Source organism: Lampetra fluviatilis, chromosome 5, assembly GCF_964198595.1.
Source record: "Lampetra fluviatilis chromosome 5, kcLamFluv1.1, whole genome shotgun sequence".
Lineage (NCBI taxonomy): Eukaryota > Metazoa > Chordata > Hyperoartia > Petromyzontiformes > Petromyzontidae > Lampetra > Lampetra fluviatilis.
Genome location: NC_136279.1, coordinates 2,357,999 through 2,378,673, shown reverse-complemented (window position 1 = coordinate 2,378,673; position 20,675 = coordinate 2,357,999). Strand labels below are relative to the sequence as shown.

General features: G+C 43.0%; 2 protein-coding genes across 3 annotated transcripts; both read left to right on the top strand.

Annotated features, from left to right (window-relative positions):
* Positions 1 to 867: 867 nt before the first annotated feature.
* Positions 868 to 4,935, top strand: RPS19BP1 (ribosomal protein S19 binding protein 1). The gene is made up of 4 exons (XM_078856131.1): positions 868 to 1,045; positions 2,046 to 2,174; positions 2,599 to 2,696; positions 3,474 to 4,935. Exons 1-4 carry the CDS (start codon positions 958 to 960, stop codon positions 3,600 to 3,602), a joined length of 444 nt encoding a protein of 147 aa, XP_078712257.1. The 5' UTR covers positions 868 to 957; the 3' UTR covers positions 3,603 to 4,935.
* Positions 4,936 to 6,168: 1,233 nt separating this feature from the next.
* ACP1 (acid phosphatase 1) lies at positions 6,169 to 15,212 on the top strand. 2 transcript variants are annotated; one of them, XM_078856391.1, is made up of 6 exons: positions 6,169 to 6,356; positions 8,200 to 8,273; positions 10,192 to 10,305; positions 11,412 to 11,473; positions 12,495 to 12,600; positions 13,456 to 15,212. In XM_078856391.1, the coding sequence occupies exons 1-6, from the start codon at positions 6,326 to 6,328 to the stop codon at positions 13,531 to 13,533; spliced, it is 465 nt and encodes a 154-aa protein (XP_078712517.1). In that variant the 5' UTR covers positions 6,169 to 6,325; the 3' UTR covers positions 13,534 to 15,212. The 2 variants fall into 2 exon arrangements, with proteins under 2 accessions (XP_078712517.1, XP_078712516.1); XM_078856390.1 differs by lacking the exon at positions 10,192 to 10,305 and adding an exon at positions 10,420 to 10,533 and having other exon boundaries at positions 6,189 to 6,356.
* The last annotated feature ends 5,463 nt before the right edge of the window (positions 15,213 to 20,675 follow it).

The following is a 20,675-nucleotide window of genomic DNA, read 5'->3' as shown; positions in this document are numbered from 1 at the left end:
GTGGTGACCCCCAGTTCACTTGCAAATGATCCACTATCCTGGTCGCTTCGAGTTCCCACCCGGTGTTCCTTCCACATTTATAAACACGCATTACATTATTTTTCTGCTTTAAATTTCCACGTGATAAACCACTTTTCGATTTAAAGCTTTCGTGACTGCAGGGATTAATCTTCTTGGTTCTTTCGGTAAAGTCACGTAGAAGGGAAATAATAAAATAAAACATAAAACAGCTGTCGGAAAGAGCGCTCTTGGACAGCGTTGTCTTTCCGACAGCTGTTTCTTCACCTGAGGACGGCTGCTTGTGTTGTGGCCGAAACGTCGTGATCATTTTATTATGTTTTTATTTTATTAGTTCCCTTCTACGTGACTTTACCGAAAGAACCAAGACAAATCACTTTGTTGAGCTATCATTTGTGGTGAGGTCGCTTCTGAAAAATAAGCGAATAGCTCAATGGGCTTTACCTGGTGAGATTAAGCAACGTTTCGTTTTGTTTGTATTGTATTTTAAAAGTGATTTTATTTACCTATACTTTGCACTCCTATCGTGTTTTGTATTGTTGTACCGGTTCTGACCCCGTTCCCCTTCGGAACATCTGTGAAAAAGAGTTTAATAGCTCATCGGATTCCTCCAGTATAAGTACATATTCTGATTCTCACCTGGTAAGAAAAAAATGCTTGAATTTTTTAAAATAATTTGTTTACCTTTCCTATACTTTTCACATATGTTGGGGGTTTTTTTTATTCTTGTAACGTTCTGACCTCGTGCCCCTTCTGAACATCTGTGAAAAAGCTTGGTAGCGCATCGGATTCCTCCTATACAAATGTAAATATTCAGGTCGTCCCCTTGAAAGTGGACCACGTGGTTCGCCGCGGACCCTTACGGCGGTGAAAATTACCGCGGTACCTCCGGCCTCCCACAATCCCCCGCACCCGCTCAGCCGCTGTAGAGAAGCTGCAATGTCGGCCGCGCTGGTGCGTCGCGGCCTGGAGCTGCTGCAGGCTGAGGACGACGCGGCCCCGCGGGTCACCACGGCGTCGCGCAAGGGTGAGGAAGGGAGCCCTTCTCCCCCCCCCGCGCGGCCTTCTCACTCTCGGACGAGAAGGCCACGGGGCCTACGCTGCGCCTGAGCAGTGCCACCCACGTGGCCTGTTACAGGGTGGTCCGGATGTCTTGTGACCCACATTTAATTATCTGGACTTAATTATTTTTTAAAATCTAAGTAAGGGTTATCTAAAACAGAAATGAATATTCAAAGGAAAAACATGTTAGCGGTCAAATTTTTTGGGGGGGTGGATTAAACATTTGGACCATCCTGTACATGTGGGGCCATGCTGTGTTGGTACTGGATTCGGCATCGTGTTGTGTGCGGCTGTGGGTACCGCTCCAATCGTTTGCTACAATCTAACCATATGGGGAGGCTTTGGTTGGCAGTGCTTAAATAGTGGGGTCTATTTTTGTAACCGCTTCGATTAAGGATTCCCCACGCCATCGTCATAAGCGGTTATTGTCTCTCAACCTCTGGATGCGTGTACAGTACAACTATGCACTATTTTCTTAAAAATGTACATTTCAATAGAACTGCGGGTACTTTATGATACGATGCCTTAAGTATTGTATATAATCCATACAGCTTAAGGCACAGTACTCCATGACGAACAAGCAGTGTCCGTTATGAAGCATCTCCGATTAACAGGGTTGGGATGGTGCGCATTTCTCCTGCCACCAGGTATAGAAATTCTTCCATATTTCGTCAGTATGGGGGCAATAATTCTAGATTTGAAGCTTTCGTGACTGCAATTAATTTTAATGTTTTTACCTACGTGACTTTACCGAAAAAACCTGAGAATAGTATGGGGGCAAGTTTGAGGACGGCTACTGTTGGCTAAAAGTTTATTACAAAGGTGGTTAGGGGAGTGGATAATTTTTAGAAGTGTATTCAGGATCTTGCGGATCTTAAATGTGAATTTCCTGGCAAGCCCTTTCGTATACAACACTAACTTTTGAAGAATGTTATGTTTGTTTTGGGTTGTGTGGTTTTTTTTAGGAAAAACGAAGTCTGCTGAACATTCAGTTCAAAGCATTGCAAAGAAAAGCAAAACCAATAAGAAACTACAAAAGAAACGGATGCGTAACCAACCAACAGTAAAAAATAAAAGTGTAAAATCTGCCATCGGTAAGTTTGCATTATATTGTCATGACAATCACGTTTCCTGTGAATGGGGATTGCAAAAGTTGTGATAGGATTGCAAATGTGGAATATAATCTAATGTGGGTTTCTATACATCAGTAGCAATATTACACTTGGAACAATATGGCAATTGACAGCCTAGATTTGAGGTTTTCGTGACCGCAAGGATTCATACTCTTTGGTTTTGTCGGTACCGTCACAGCAAAATGACTTTAATGTTTTACCTACGTGACTTTACCGAAAAAAAACAGTATAATTGACTCCGCTCGCTGTTGTCACGTGCCCATAATCCGATGGAGTAGAGGTGTCGTCGGTATAATGTGCTGGATGTTTGGATGTGCGATTTTCTACTGCATGAAACGTACATAACTTTGCAAACGTTAATGTGATACTTTGTTTTTTTTTGTAGAGGAATATAAACGCAAACAAAATGCCAATCCCTATAAAACGAATTTGCAGTACCTGCTGAAGAACCAGTCATCTTCTACAAAAAAAATTACACAAAAGGTACTCGCCAGGGCTCTAGAATGTTCACATTGTGGGCAAGTGACCGACACATTTAATGAATGCATTTTAAGGAGTCATCAATAACAACGGAGGTTGTGTTATTTAAATAACGCATTTATTTTACTTGGCTTTAGTTTTATTTCTCAGTGAAGCCAATTGAAAATTAGCCTTAAGATGCTGTTTTTGGTTTAAAACCTGGCTTGCAAATGTGACGGAATAAGGTGGGAGAAATGCCTCATGTAAAAATTAGATTTTCTTTAATAAAAAAATTAAAAATAATTATTTAGAACTCAATTGGCGTATCCAATGCTATCACGGTTGCTCACTATACCTGATTTATTTCGTTATTAAAGGTAAAGGATATGCTTAAGCCCAGCCACACGTCGGTCACTGCATGTTAATGATGGACACAATGTTCTATTTGTTCTTCTTGGACCACCTAAACACATGAATAAAGAATACAATTTTAAATACTGTATACTGAACAGCACGCAAGTTAAATCATCCATGAAATATTCAGCTGCTGTCAGTAATTTGTGGTGAATGTTTGATTAGTAATCCTACCGTTATTTTTTCCCAGATTTTACAATTCAAATAACCCAAAATAAGCAAAAGTTAATGTGCCTCATATGCAGACTGAGATGGTTATGCATTGTTACGATTGTCACTGGTTTTATGTATTTGAATGGATTGTGTTTTTACAGAATACATTTTGTTAATTCCAAGAAATCGCTTCACCGCTATGCAAACAATATTATACATTTTTGTATTTTATAGATCCTGGCGCAAAACCGAGGAAGAAAAGCCAAAGACAAACCTGTAGATGGGAAGAAGCCTACAATTAAGAAGAGTCTCTTTTCTGATGCATTATTCAGGACGTTTCAAAAGGAATATTTTGGCAAATAAATGTGTTTTTGTTAGATTTGTTTTCTCCCTCTCTTGGTATTGGACATTCAGTACCCGAGTTATTGTTTTATGCATTCCCAATAATAAATAAAGGACAAAGCAATCTAGAATGTTCCACTTGTTTTGAGTATACTCAAAATAGATGAAAGCTGCAACACCATTCCCTGGTATATCCAACAATATATGGCCCAGAAGTTTGAACCCCCCTCTTATAATGAAAACCACTCGATGGATCATATGTAATAAGTTTATCAGTTTTTATTAAAATGATAAAATATTTTTGAAATGTCGAATACATGTTTTAATAAATTGTAAACATCGATGTTTTTTTTGTTTCCAGCAAATTCTTCGGTGATTCTCTGTCCTGCGGTTCCTCCTACCGAGTTCAAAAGCTATTCCCCCCCCCTCATGCCAACAGGGAGCATGCCTCTGAAGAGTAGGTCACCAAATCAATGGTAGAGGTTAATTTAAAATGTGAAGTGAAAACCTAGCTAAATTCCATATTTTGTCTCGTCCATATTGTATGATGAATAGTCGAGCAGTGTACAGTATTTAAAATGTAAACAATTATAACTTGGGGATTGTAAAGTTACTCGTGGAATTGTGAACGATTTTTTTATTACACGACTTGAGTCCATATTCTGGAACATTTACAAATGACAACCACTTTAAGACCACTCTTAAAATGCGTAAGCAAAACCAGGGACGGTGTACATGGTGCCAATGTTTGGCACCCTGGCGTATTGCTTTTATTGAGATATTGGAAGCAATTTATTCTTTAACATAAATTCCATAGTGCGAGTGACATCGGGCTATATATTTTTGTTCATTTTCCTTCAGCGCTGTATAGTACTTTAGCTTTTAAAAAAAAATTGGTGACCCCGAGATCACTCCTGCAAATGGCGATGAGACGTTAACTACCTCGCCTGGTATGCAGGAGCTCGTGGGTTCGATGTCGACCCTGACGCCTGCTGTTGTATATTTGGAGTTTGCGTGTCTCCCCGTGGTCGCGTGGATTTTTTTCCTCCGGGTCCGGGTGTTCCCTCCACATGTAGAATAAGCAACCTGAGTTTAAAATCGTTTTTTGGCTGCTATACTTTATACACGATAAGCCCACTTCGTTTAGCAATCATTTGTGGCCAGGTCGCTTCTGAAAAAAAGAGCTAATATAGCTCGGTGAGCCTTACCTTGGTAAAGTAAAACATTGTTTAGTATTTGGCTGCTGCTATACATGTCCACACGATGACGTCACGCGATTGTGGACGATTTTTGACCCCACCCTCGTCACGTCATCACAAAAAGTCAGTCCCCCCCCCTCAAATATGACGTCACAAAGCTCTGCCCCCCTCCCTAAAACCATATTTCCATTTTGAAAATAAAACATGCTTCAAATCGCTTTAAACTATTGTCATTGTAGTGCGTATTTAATGTGCTCTGCACTCTGATGTAGGAGAAAACCTTTATACTGGTAGGCACGAAGTGAACCAGCCTACAATAGATTGTATCGTCCGATGTCCGATTACGTGAAGCAACATCGCCCCCTACTGCAAACACTTGGCAGGACCCTACAAAAACCTTTAGACTCAGTGACGCTTTCCTGGCTAAACAAGTGTAACATTCCCTTATAATTCCCTGAGATAGCTTTTAATTAAAACATTTAAATTAAAAATTAACTCACAGCGGCCTAAAGCCTACAGCTAGGCCTAAAGCCTACAGCTAGGCCTAAAGCCTAGAACTAGGCCTCAAACTCTCCCTTCGTATCGTACCCCCGCGTGTGTGAAAGGGAGTTAATGTTTAACAATGTTACATTCCCTGATGTTTTTAAATATAAACATTTACATTTAAAGCTTTTACATTAATAATTAAAACATTTAAATTAAAAATTAACTCACAGCGGCCTAAAGCCTACAGCTAGGCCTAAAGCCTAGAACTAGGCCTCAAACTCTCCCTTCGTATCGTCCGATTCGGTGTAGCAGCATCGCCCCCTACTGCAAACACTTGGCAGGACCCTACAAAAACCTTTACACTCAGTGAGGCTTTCCTGGCTAAACAAGTGTAATAATACATTATGTTTATATTCTTTGGTTATTCGTTCCTACCAGCCCACCCCGCAGGGACCTGTTTAAAAAGTCTATTTAATTAACTAGAACGTGTTGTCTATATTTATTAAAAGTTGTGCATTTTGACGTGACGTCCCATTTCTCACCCCCCCCCCCCCCTAGGTGCTTGACGTCATTTATGGACGGCCCTTAGTTAAAAAAAAACAGGTTTATTTAGTTTCTCGTGAGATTCATACTCGCCTCTCTCTCTCGAGTTCTTCTTCCCTGCTGACATTCAAAATTTACTTTTCAACTTCTGTTTCGCCTGCGGGCCGCAATACAAAAAATCCTTTCACCCATTGCAGAGACCGCGAATCGATTCGTGCGGACTAATCGCTGAATCGATGCAGTCCCAACCGCGCCGCGCGAGGTTCCACAACTGGTCATCGATTCCAATCCGATTCTTTTCGGTGGCGAAATTCTTTTGGAATCACGCGGGCACGGCGGATGGCGTTCGTGAATAGTGAACGCCGCCGCGACTACACCCATCATCCCATACCGGGGTGGGGGGAGCGCGTCATTTCTGCTGCGTTTACAACGCAATCAAGACACGTTGAGGAATCGATTCGTGCGGTGGCAGTATCGCTCTCTCGATTCTGGATCGCCCGTGGAGGCTGCACTGTCATGGCTTCGTCCGCGCTCTTCGTCTGCCTCGGTGAGGAAGGAGGAGAGGGTTGAGGAGGAACAACGCGGGGAGGGGAGGTCTCGCGTACACGGCGCTCGCCTTTACACACTCGCCTTGCCCTACACCGCGCGTCTGCACTACGCCCGGTGCCCCAGCTGTAGTCGAAGGCGAGGTGGGTGGGTGGGTGGCGAGGGGAGCCCCCGGTGGCAGCTCTCCCTACGTTAATGGCGCGCCGGGCGGGTTGCTCCTCCCGGTTGGCTTCTTGTCGCTGCTCCCCGAGCCCCCGGGGTGACGGAGGAGTGTGACGATGGTGGAGTGAGGGAGGAGTGTGAGAGAGGATTGTGACGATGGTGGAGTGAGGGAGGGGTGAGGTAGTGATGGAGGAGTGTGAGGGAGTTGTCTTGAGGTGGTTGATCTGGAGGAGAGTGAATGGTGGAGTGGAGCACGAGGCCCTGGGGATGGCCTTCTGTTGCTCGCGAGCTGGGACAGCTCCGTTCCAAGTGGTCGTGGCACCCGCACCTCCGTACGGCGCGAAAGAAGTTCACACCGTACATGCACCACCAGTCAACGTCGCTTACACAAGCCAAATGTCAGGATGTGTGAGTGCCTGCGGTGTCATGGTGTGGGGAGCGGTGGTGTAGTGGTTAGCGCTACGAACTTGGAGACGCGGGTTCGATTCCCGCTGATGGCCAACACCAGTGACGATTATCTAAACCGGTCCTGGGCCTCCCCTAGGTCGACTCACAAAGGCGGCCGGGCGTGGTTGCTGGCCCACCCACCCCCTCGTGTGCCGTGCCGGCCTTCATAGGCGTTTGCGAACAGCGCTTGGCCCAACACTCTGTTAAGTCTACACGGGGGATCTTTGTCTTTGATGTCATCAGTGGCCAGCTGTGTGCATGGCTGCCTGCCCCTAGTGGTGAGTGAGCCACGTTCGTGCTGCACGTAGGCAGGCTCTTGACGGGCGTGGGTTCTTACTTTTCGTCACGACCTTTACAATCGCCAAACCGGTTTAGGGACAACATAACAGCCTATAGATTTGTTTAACTTAAAATAATGTAACCCAGACGAGTACTGCATCATCATTTTGAGAAACAAAAAAAACAAGTTTTTTTTAAACATTGCTTTTGCCACTTCTGAATTATAACTCGTGTTGCACAGTTATTGAAGTCGACTAGATTTGTGTGATTTGATACCGGGTTATAGTCACCAAGCTTCCTGGTCATTTACAGCTGTCTTAATACAGTGAGCGATGCACATTGCCTGCAACTTGAGCCCTTCAGTTTCTGCCGCATCAGGCACGCCAAACTTGGGCACACCCTTGCAGCATATCTAGGGGTCGGCACGGTTTGGCTCAAACCACCAAACCGCGGTTTGAACCGAACCAAATCGGTTTGGTTTGGCTCTGTTTGAACTGGTTCGGTTTGGTTTGGGGCTACGAAAACCGACTCGGTTTGGCTCGGACAGGGTGGAACCGGCTCAAACTAGTTTGGTTCAAGCCAACTTAAGAGGTTTGGTTTAGCTTAGTTTGGTTTGGTTTTGGTTTGGTTTGGTTCAGTCGTCGCTGGTTTGGTTTGGATTGCTCAATTTGAAACCAGTTTGAGTCGGTTCAAACCGTGCCGACCCTAAGCTGCATATCACCCTTCCAGGGTTGTATAAACATTCATGGACCTGTATCGCACTGAATCTTGACTTAAAGCTTTCGTGACTGCAGGAATTCATATTCAAAGTCACGTAGATAATCTACTTGACTTTACCGAAAGACCCAAATAATATGTATCGCACTGCTTTGTGGTTTTGAATAGAGCTTAATAACACTGTAAAATTGCTCACGTGCATCCCAATGTTAATGGCAAACGTTGTGCTTTCACTGCAGGTAACATCTGTCGCTCGCCTATTGCGGAAGCCGTGTTCCGCAAGATGGTAACAGAGCAAGGGGTTGCCGACCAGGTATGTTTCCGTAATATGTCATTACCTATCGTAGGTGCCTCCTGATGAGAGTAATTGTGAAATAAATAGGTGGACGGCAGCAGGATGGAGAGATTTTTTGGGAAACCAAACTGAATATGAAGCAACATGCCACAATATTTCTAAAATTGTTTAGAATCTGTGTATATTCTCTGCTATGACATGGATCGTATACATAGGAATATTGAACAAAAGTCTAATACCGTGCCAAAAAAGCATGCAGATATGCGTGCTTAGAATTAAAATTAAAGAAAGGAGCATGTGCAAGTTAAGAGACATCATTGACTGTTAACAAAATCAAAGCAAGTGAGTGGGCTTGAGCAGGACATGTTGCTAATATGATCTCCTCTACTGGAGCCCTTCAATTACTGACTCATGGCACTGCTGGTGGAAGAGCCTCCAGTAGAGGAAGCTCCAGGGGGTATTCTATCCACTCCGTGCTTCTGACCACACTTGGAGTAGGTGGGCATACCCACACTTTACCCCATACCGTGCGATCTCCCAATTAACTATGGTGTACCTCCATAATAGAGGTTTTTTGGATTAGATCGCTAAAATATATAAATGTGTCTTATTCTTTGGGTCTTTCGGTAAAGCCACGTAGAAAAAAAAATGTCACGATGTTTCGATCCCAACACAAGCAATCGTCATAATTTTTCACCTGATGACGATTGCTTGTGTTGCGATCGAAACGTCGTGATATTTTTATTATTTTTTCTATCTACGTGGCTTTACCGAAAGACCCAAAGAATATGAATTCCTGCAGTCATGAAAGCTTTAAGTCAAGATATAAATGTGTCGTTGAAACCTGCCACCACCCGACACAGCCAACTAGTAAGGGTTGTCACTAGTACAGCACACTGGTGTGTTGGAAAGCCAAGCCACAGCATTTACAATCTGAGTACGACGTTTCGCCAGTAATTACAACTAGCTTCATCTGGTGAAACGTCGTACTCAGATTGTAAATGCTGTGACTTGGCACTCCAACACACCGGTGTGCTGTACTAGTGACGAATTGGCCACGTTCTGTTTATGTGACAACCCTTATTAGTTGGCTGTGTCGGGTGGTGGCGGGTTTTAACGACACATTTATATATTTATGCGATCTAACCCCAAAAACCTCTGTTATGGATGATATTGGTCGCGAAAGCCTATGTGTTAAACTATGGTGTAACTATTCTGCTTCGGGGGGGGACAGGCATGGCGGAATTTATCAAACATGCCACGTCGTTTTAACTGCCGTTGCCGGGAGATGGAGGAGAACCAGCGAGCGTGAGCACCGTTTGGGTCCAGTGTGCTGACCATTTACACTCCGACAATTTTCTTCTATTCTCAATTAAAAAACCTGAACATGTGTTTGGTGCTCTGGATATTTCTATACGTGCATTAACCTGTTTTTCTACCTTTTTATATTTCAGTTACCAGTAATGCAAAAATATGAATTTAACTACCCGATTTGAAGCGGATGACAGTGGCAGCCAAAGCATTCTTAGGGTTTCAAGAGGAAAACTTAAAGAAACATGAGTTAAGGGGTTTATTGTTAGTGTCAGCACTTCTGCCTTATCCCCTATCCACCACAAACACTTGTTTTGGTTTCCCCTCCCCAGATTTACTTAAGCTAATCCAAGAAAATTAATTGTAAAGCAGAATGTAGTCGTTTTTTTAGGCAAAAATCAGTGTTAACCTTTTCAACTTCTTGTATTGTCCTACACTGTCATCTGCATTTAAGATGAATAAGCCATTCATAACACCTTAAGTGAGGAGTGCAATGTTTAAAATAAAAATTATGCCAGTTTATGCGGTGGTTGTAAAAGGAAGGCTTGTATATTTGTGGCTTTACAAAATTTTCTGTAATTTCCTTTTCACTTTATTTCCACCTCACGTGGTACTTATTATGCAGTGGCATATTGACAGTGCTGGAACCTACGGGCATGAGGCAGGGAGCCCAGCAGACTATCGCTCACAAGCCTGCCTAAGAAAGCACAAGCTATCCACAAACCACATTGCTCGAGAGGTATAGTCTCCCATCTCCCATCAGCTCACTGTGAACTGTCTGTGTGTGGTTCGTTCTATCTCTCTCCACCCACTCTCCCCACCCACTCTCCCCCCTCTAACGACCGTCATGCAGTGGAGGATAGACAGTGCTGCAACAAGTGACTGGAACATTGGAAGCTCCCCTGACTCACGAGCCCTTGCCTGCTTGAGTAAGCACGATGTAAATGTCAACCACCACGCCCGGCAGGTGCGAAATAAGGGGCTTGGTGCCACGATGTCTATTAACTATATCAAACACTCTAAGGAGAATGTTGCATGTGAAATGGCACTAAAGGCAAAAGTAACTTTTCCGTAAAGATTGTGTAACAAAGTCATTTAAATCCAAACTTTAAGTTAGGAGCTTGGGAAAATACCTGAATATTTAACATTAACTTAAGTAATTACAAATGATATATAAGTAACCATAAGCATAATCATATTCATGACTAAAATATATTGCAAAACATTCAAACTGTAATCGTTAGGTCACATGATTGTGGAGAACATGATACTTTTTGCCATGACATTGAGGCATCTTGAAAGATTTACATCCAAAATATGTATTTACTCCTCAGATTTTGAATTACAGTACTTGATTTACATCTCATAATAAGTTGGGAAATGTTATTGCATGGGTTTTGTTCCTTGTTTGGTTTTTACTTTTATTCATAGCATCTGAAACTGCGTTACACCTTAGATATTACATTTAAATTGGCAGGTGTGCCATTTTATAACAAGATGTGATGTCTTAAGCACTCCCCCCTCTTGCTATTACTCCCACTCATGCCACTTCATACTCAATTATTTCTTCCCTTCTCTTTCCTCACCCTTCACAGTTTAAATATCACACAGTGATCTCCATTTTTTGAGACAGATGATCACACCTTCAGGTTTATAGGTGGTGATTGAAATGACAAAAAAAAAAATTCTCTTCTGTTCTGTGATTTCATCATTTGTTAGACTTTCTCTGCAGGTACCTTGTTTGTAAATAAAGTGATTGGGAGTACATTACTGACAGTGAACTAACTGTTTTTTTTTAAGTTGTTTGATGATGAACTAATGCATCTTTTTGTGTGTCTGTTTTAGATAACAAAGGATGACTTCAAAACATTTGATTACATATTTTGTATGGACGAAAGCAATCTCAGGTTCGTTTAAACAAATCTGGGCTCCAAAATGTTATGTTTTTCCTTGCCTCCCCTATGTCGACTCGGCCTCAAATGAGTACCTGATACGATGTGTAAAACAACTCCACTGGGGAGACAAAGGCAGGCCGGCCGTGGTGCTGGGCGCCCACCTCCTCGTGTGCCGTACCTGCCTTCATAGGTGCTCGCTAAGAGCACTTGCCCCAACATTCCGTTGAAGGCTATACAGGGGATCTTTGTCTTTGTGCGAACCTGTGAAATATTGATTTCGCACTCAATGTTTTGTTTATATCCAGAGGCATTTTAACTTTTATTCTCTTCTGCTTATGAGAGTCGATCCCCCCCCCTGCCACTTGGTCACTGTTGCTGGAGTCACTGGCATTAACAGCATTCATACATATTGCAAAATAGCACTTGAATGTCTTGTTCATAGATGCTTGGTGGCTCAGACTTCCCGGGAAAAATATTTTGAGTATACAGCCATAGCCAGAGGTTGTCTTGACATGTTCACAAACAACTGTACAAAACTACAAAACATTTTAGGGATTTAAATTTTGCCTCTCCTAGGGCTGAAGAATTATTAATCACGTGTGTGCAGAACAACTAGCTCATGGACACAACTCAAGTCCACAACTCAGTTATTGTGATATGGCCCTTTGTATGCTCTCAGATGATAGCCTATTATGATATTACTTGTGTATTATTGCTCAGTTTTGAAAGTGCTTTACGGTAATTCACTCAGTATAAATGAAAATCGAGGTTTGAAAAAGATGCATTGTTTTAACTTTGCAGCATTATTTGTTTCGTGTTTGAAGTTGTTGAATGGGATGTAATCTTGAAGATATATAATCTTATACATTTAAAATATACATTTATACTCTTGCTTGTTGACTCGCGTATTTGATAACGACAACCATACATTGTGTAATGTTTGGCATTTGGATAACAGTGTATCGGTAATATTTAAGGGTGGGAAGAAGTACACTTCAAATTGATGACGGTATGTGTGTGTTTTTTTTAACAGAGATCTGCAGCGATCTGCTAAGAACGTGAGCAACTGCAAGGCCAACATAGATTTGTTGGGGAAGTTTGACCCTCAGAAGCAACTCATCATCAAGGACCCCTACTATGTAAGCGGTGAATGCGTGGTGCCAACGAGTGATGTGTTGTTGTTAGGCAGCACGCGGCACCACAACATCTCCATAAGATAAACGTAAACGAAATGCATCGTGCTGTATCGCTGGTTTCTCAAAGCATCATGTTCTGTGAACAAAAGATGCATAAAATGTCCTGTTTGTGTATATATTGCGGTAAAAAAATCGGAATATTGACTGGTTTCATTGACTCCATGTTACGCGTAGACGCGACTATCCGTGCTTTCGATGACCAGACACGGGAGCAAGTGCGCATGCACAGCACGTTTATTTTTAACTGCGTGAGATTCGCGATTGTGTGATCCCGTCCTCGCCTAATCCTTCACTCTCCCCGTGATGGTTCTCCCACCCTCCCTCGTCTCTCTCCACCCTCGCCCCCCACACTCCTCCACCCGCAACGCATCGCCCCAGCTTCTTTCCCCCATTCTCATTGGGTGGTCTTATTTGCTTTAAATACATTCCAAGCATCACTTATGTGATTCACTGAGAATATATACTGTTCGTTGTAACTTTTTGCCGCGTAAAAGTGTTAAGAGATGATACCGAGGCCCATGTTTACCTAACTTTTAATGTGTCTGTCTATTGCAGTGTTTTATGGCTAATTATGTGAAATGAATTTTTTTTATGTGTTACTTATGTTTGTGCGACTCATTGATCACGATAAATGCATAGTAATGGCTTCTTGCAACAGTTTAACGGTAAACTTAACCACATGATATTTACCAAAAATGAAATGTAAGAAGATGTGGCTATCATTTTGCAAATAAATAATGCAAAGTGTCAGCGTTGTTGTGAACTATAAAGGCTGATTATTCTTTGTCATTCTCTCAGGGTGGCGATGAAGGGTTTGAGGAAGTGTACCAGCAATGTTTACGCTGCTGCAAGGCCTTTCTCAGCTCCGTGGCTTAGGAGTTGCACCAGCAGCAACACCACACGCACACACACATTTCCTTGCTCTACGTAATTTAACGGAAACAACTAATATGTAAATCTGTGCTTTCAAACGATTTGATTCTCATATTTAATGATGTTGCAAGGTGTTACCGAGTCCATGGATATGCATTGTTTTCTGGTGAAACTTTTTTGGTTAAATTGGTTAAACTGTGTCCATAATAGAAAATTAAGTGAGCTTGGGTAGTCCACATCACGAAAAGGGACGATGGCCAAACCTCCAGAACAATGGAAGCCAATGTCAGGGAACACACCCGATTTTATTACATGCAACATTTGCATTTAAAACAATCCATAACTACATGTGCAAGCTTCTCAGTGTGGGGCAGAATAGGGATACTATTTGAGTTTTTTTTAACACAGCATCTTCTTTGCAGACAACCCAATGTAAACACCTTCATATGCCCCCCTGCAATTTTGTCCACTAAACACATTTGGCTTGCAGCAGCTCCCTTAAGTTGTCCACGGTTTCCAGTGCAAAAATCTCTTTCTCCACTGGGAATCCTATCTTTATTGCTTAAAAAACAACAACACTTGGTACATTCATATATGAACAAACTGTCATAACATTTGCTTATAATCTTAAATCAAAATGCATATTTTACTACAATATGCTGAATAAAAGTATTTCAACTGAAAACGTGCAAAGCAGTCTGGGTATTTCCAAGATGGCGGGTCAACATTGTCCCTTGTGCTGCAAGAAAATGGCGTGGTGCAGTTACTGGGGAACTTTGAAAGATTAAGTTGGCTTCGGCAGGAAACATCGCTAAGAAGAGGAATAACTCATGGCTAAAAGTAAATACCGTAACAGAGGAAGCCAAATATAGGGTAGTCTATTAAAATGTTGTCTTGATACTGGTAAAAAGGTCTCGTATAGCATGCCTCACTTCACACAATCACCACACAGACGCATTGTTGATTGGAGCGTGAACATGTTTATGAGTAAAGATATATAACAGCACACACTAACGTGGCAATACTGAAATAACAGCAGTCTATTACAAAATACTGTACTCTGGCATTTATACAGTGGAATCATAAGTTTACACGCACACATGTTTTACTTGTGCGACAATTCACAAAGCAATTATCTCTGAGCCCATTTATTTTGTTGCACAGGTGACCGCGCGAGGTCTTAAAAGATGGCTCTGCTATTGTGATCTTCATTTTGAGATGTTTTCTGATATAAGGGAAAGCATTGGATTATAGAGATCTCGGTAGACCTGCCAAAAGTGAGAGGAGCAGCAAGCAGGCTGTTGGCAGAGGGAATTCCCCGATGCTGCCAAAGAGAATCCCACTGGCACAGCTTACAATTACGTGACTCCGACGTTTACAGTTGTGGTTGTGATTGATGTGTAACAAAAAATAAAATTGGGCCCTAGAAATTCAAAACATAGTTGCCATTGAAATATATTTTATGCATTTTTCCGAAAATCTAAGTTATGCGTTCGGTTAAAAGTGAAATGAAAGCATACGCAATATTGGGGTAGCGGTATGGGCCTCGGATGCATGCAGCAGCAGCAGCAGCAACCATATGACAATTTTTGTTGCTATGATCTTTAATGTTTGTTTAATGTTCACCAATATATTAAAGCACATTAAGGATCAATCATCGCAACAAATGTCATGTCGCGGCATCACACGTGGGCATTGTTGTGAGTGTGTGACGGTCCGAGCGGTCAGCGCGCCAGGCAGTGTGGACTCATCGCAAGTCGCGTGAGAAGTCTCGCACAACGCTTGTAATCTGAGATCAGGGTTGTGCAAAAAACACAAATCGCAGTCATTTAAAAGTTATCTTGAGCAACAAGCGGAGACACGGAAATAACGTGTGTGCATTTATGGCACATTTTGGTGATGGACAGGAGGTTTCTGAATACTGCATATTACAATTGTTCATGAAACGTGTTATTATTTAATCAAAATCTGCCACCAATTACACCCCACCTGCACTATTGGAGGCTTGGTCCTAGGGCCCAATCATGGCTTATTCGGAACCATCCAGTGTGGCAGAGAGATTCTCCGTGGGATGACCACTTGACTTATAACAAATTTGTACTCGCTGCATTGAACCCAAATGGATTTCAGACGAATGGAAACCTCCACTGGGATTTGAACTCGGAGCCTTCCAGCTATGAGTCGAGTGTTGTGACCAATGCCATTCAGCCAGAGAATCGTTTATATGAAAAGTCAAAGTGGGTTTGTGTTTAAATCGCCATGGGGTGGTTCTGAGTCAATCCATCGGAATACCACGAAAGTACTATATTAAATGTTTTGATTTAAAGCTTTTGTGACTGCAGGGATTCATATTCTTGGTTCTTTCGGTAAAGTAAAGTAAAAGGGAAATAAAAAATATATAAAACAAAATAATTATCATGACGTTCTGACTGCAACACAAGCAATCATCAGGTGTGAAATCTACAGCAAGAAAATGTCGTGATAATTGTATTGTTTCATATTTTTATTATTTTATTATTTCTCTTCTACGTGACTTTACCGAAAGAACCAAGAATATAATATATTACATTTTCTCATTTAAAAAAATTAAATACGTTCCAAACCATACCAACGTATTTCAAACGTTCTAATGCACGTTTACTCGTTTTTTTTGTTCACAATTGCACAAAAGAGGCTGGGTGCAGACTTCCTTACTTACACGCTGGTGTCATACAGTCCCTGGTGTTGTAATACAGCCGGCGAAAGTGCTTGCTGCATTCAGCGGGAAGTGATGCGCCTGCAAACAAACGATCTGACATCACTCTCGAAAACACTCAACACGTCAATGAAACTCGCAGCCGTCTTCATTCCCAACAATTACGTTTCGCAACACTTGGGCGCCTCTTCCCACGATGCAACGACTTTATTCTTGACCGTGTAATTGTTTGCACCAAACCAAACTTAAAACCCCAACGCGTAATGCTGTTGGCGAATACTGCAGCGCCTCTTGATGGAAGATGCTCGCACGCCATTCGCACTTGGCCCGTGTCCAAAGAATAACGTGAGCCAACTGTGTCAATTTCGCATGAGGTGCAGTCAAGCTGTAGACACAATGCACCCTGGCTGGCTACGATTCAAGACCCACGGCGCTGTTAAATGTATGGCGGAGCAATTTACGTGGCCAAACACACCGCGTCTCGGGCTCTATTTTCAGGTAATTGTGCTCGCCGCATAATACTTTGGTGAATGGAGTCAGACCTGCCCGTCAGAAACTCACAGATAAATGTATCACGATGGGAGGAAGGTGGGACCAAAATGGCTTTGTCCTTGCGATGCCCAATTCACGTCAAACTAAGTTAAGGCCGGGGATACTTGTGTCACATATGTTTATATTTAAGCATCGCTGATTTAATTCGATAAACGCAGCGATGCGACTCGTGCGTGTTCGCGCTGCACAACTCCGCATCCTTGAAATTCCACAAACCCCGCTGGCGCATCGCTCCCAGCAGGCAATGGGCGGCGAATCGATGGCTCTGGACGCAACGCTGCGGTGTTTAACGACGACGTTCGCGATGGCTCGCTGTGCAAGGCACGAGAGAAGGCAGAAGAAGAAGAAGATTGGGGGAGTGATGAGAGAGAGAGCGAACATTGGGGGGCAGCGAGAGCTGAGAATGGGCAGAGGCGGTGAGAGGGATGGAGAGGCATGAAGGGCATCACTCGTCAAATGTGTCGTTAAACCCGCCACCACCCGACACAGACAATTAGTAAGGGTGGTCACGTGAACAAAACATGCCAATTAGTTACTAGTTCAGCACACCGGTGTGTTGGAGAGTAAAACCCACAACATTTACAAGTACTCAAATTGTAATAACAACGTAACATTAAGCAGTATTAACCCCCCATCAGCGTCACAACGACTAAACACGTTCGTCAACAACACTGCCGCCTTAAAAGGGAAAATATAATATGCGACGTTTCGGGCAACGGCCCCTTTTTCATGGCACATGAATAGGCCCGAGTAGGACAGTGGAGGTGACGCAAGGGCTGATGCGCAGGGTAAAATGTAAACTGGTACCATATTCTTTCTAGATTTGAAGTTTTCGTGAGTGCAAGGATCCATACTTTTCTAAAGTATACTTAAGCGGTTGTGTTTGTCCCCACCTGAAGACGGACGCTTGTGTTGCGCCCGAAACGTCGTGATTTAATTTAGTTTTTTTCATTTTAATTTATTTTATGTTTTACCTACGTGACTTTACCGAAAAAACAAAAAGTATGGTACCATATGCAATAAGGGATTCCTCTACTCCCGAACATTCGACTTACGAACTTTCAGAGATACGAACAACCTGTCTGTATGTCCAGTTGCATGACCGCTGCGCAATAGATGGCGGTGGTGGCATCTACATCTGCAGAACGTGAAGAACCAGTGGCATCTACATCTACAGGAGATTATGCAACGTTTTAAGCAATTCCCCGTGTTTAGTGTACATGCCGTACAACATGTTTGGAATGGACAGGAGTAAAGTTGGACTTACGAACAAATCGAGCCCCTGTATATGCTTTGTCTACACCAGAGACAGCCTTAAAGAAGGCATATATTATCAGAGCATGTTTTATTTGCATGTTCACCACAAATACGCGTGGTTAATGTAGACTTGATTCCTTGTAAAATTGTATATATTTTGTGTTTAAGCATCTTAAAACCTCCTGTTTTATTGCCAGAAAGAGTTAAACCTATTCTTAATTTTCCTACTTTGACACTGCCAAAAAGGTCCCATGATGGTGCCGTATTGACGGACAATTAACGAATCTCTTCGTCGTCTCCTTGGCCCAGCTGAATGACCTACACGAATTCTCATCAGCCACGTGCAAATGTTTACATGCCAATGCATGTGACTCCCCTTTTAGAATGACAACATTATATCAATGACCGCGAAAATGGTGCTTGACATATATATAATGCTGTTACGCTTGTTTGGAAATGTACCGTTTCTGTAGTAAATTATCACTCAATATGTGGTTTGTCTTCAGCTGCAAGCTTGCATTTTTAACTTTCTCACTATCGGATCAATATCTACAGTGTTACCGTGGGCATGCATCACTTGGACACGGCTATAAACCCTGCTGTCCCTCAAGGCTCGGGGTTTGTCTCCAATACTTTTTCTTCTGTCAATCAATAATTTATTATCTCACTCCAGCAGTCTTACCCGCAGTATGCAGCTCCATTCATCTCGCACGGGACTTCCACAGCACAGCGTAAATATCATAGATCACACGCTGCTCAGTGTGTTTAGACATCTCCATTGATTATTACCACTGGTTTACAAATAACCCAAGCATACAGCAATGGTAATCTGGTTACCTTTCTCAACAACAAAAAACAAGGTCATCGTTTGTTAAAACAAAAACAAAAAGGCGGAATCCTGCTTCCTAAGATGATTTTAAAGCGTTGATATCTGCGGAAATCAAGGGGACAGCAAATGCAGCGTTCCCAATTGCAGACGAAGCTGGGTTTCTGAGAATGCCGTGTGGGAGACGAGCCGAGTAATTCGTGTCCCTGCCACTGCAGCAGCAACAACAAGGCATTCTTGATGCTGTGGGTGCCCCGTGCTGGTGAAACCCAAAGACTCACAATCGCGCATCGGAACCACCGACGGTTGGTATTCAAATTAAAAGCGAGAGATCATGATGATCCACTTTAATGTTACATGCGAGCAACTGGCACTCCTGATCTCCAGCTTCAGATGGCCGAGAGGAATAACTTGGTCGTAAGAGAGCAGACCAAATATGATTTTTTGTACTCCCGAGTTTCTTGTGAAAAAAAAACTACGACGGTTCTGATTGTGCCATCTTCGAAAGCAATCAGGATGTCACGAGGCAAAATAAAACATTCAGAACTCTCGTAAGCAGTGCATCAATTATGTGCTAGATTATGGTCCGTGGAAATAAATCTTTATCAATTCAATTGACAATTGATCCACATTAGGGGGCAGTACTTACCCCCCCCCCCCCCCCATTTGCCCTGCTAAGTGGCACGGTAGTCAGCCGGTTATTTTTTAAATTGGTAAATCTGATCTCTGTGCCACGGGTGCCTTTTTGAAGTAAAAACGTCTACCAAGGGGACAATCAATCTGTAATTGCAATATTCCACTGCACCCCGTTCCTATTTACCATGAACCCACGCACAAAATGTGCCAAAAATCGCAAAGAAAACGGAGCAAATGTCTCCCAAATCAGTGCACATTTTAAAAAAATCTCTCCGATGTGATAACTATTTCTTCAGGAACTGAATTCAATTGCTGGAGAAACTCTCAGCACGTGGAGCGAAACGTCGAACATCGGTACGACCCGAAAACAAGGGGGCAGGGGGGGGGAGCCCCTACAGCGCAACCGCGAACTCGTGCTCAGCATTTTCAAACCACCGAGTCGGGCAGCCCCGGTGCAGGCCTGGATCGTGCTCATAAATCATGAAACGTGAGCAACAAGTGATGGAGGTGGGAATGGGGAAAAGGATCTCGCCCCAGGTGTCACTGAGATTCTCGTAGTCATAACAACTCCAAAAAAATAGCTGATCACGTTCAACTTCGCAGAGAGCAAGAGACGCGAACCTACTTGTGTAACTTTCCTTCTCCAAGAAAAGCTGTGCCACCCTCGCCTCCAAGGGCGCCTGCCATCCCTGGACGCTCCTCCTGGCCCCGAGCCTCGGCAGTTGGACGAAGCTCTCACTGTGCCCCACCAAGTCGCTGGTGGCGGCCTGCCGATAGCGGTGAGCATCCCACGCCACGTGCTGGTGGCCTCTTGCCATCGTCACCAGGAGGAGACATTTCAGCAAAGAGTGCAGCCTGAAAAGCCCCATAGCTGAAAGCGAATGGGAGATTGCACAAAGTGATCTAAAGCAGGCATCGAAGAGGGTGGGGTGGGGGCATTTTAGGCGCTAGCCACCTCCAACACACAAGAGTGAAAGAAAAGGTTGATGTTGATACATTCTGCATCCTCAGAATATTTATTTATATTGGAGGATTCCGATGAGCTATGAAGCAATCTCTTTTGCACAGCTATCGCTTAGTTTCACAGATGCCCAGAAAATGTTGAGACCAGGCCTCATACGATATCCATCTAATCAAAACTACTCGCTTATAATCCTTTACAAAAAGAATGTATCTGAC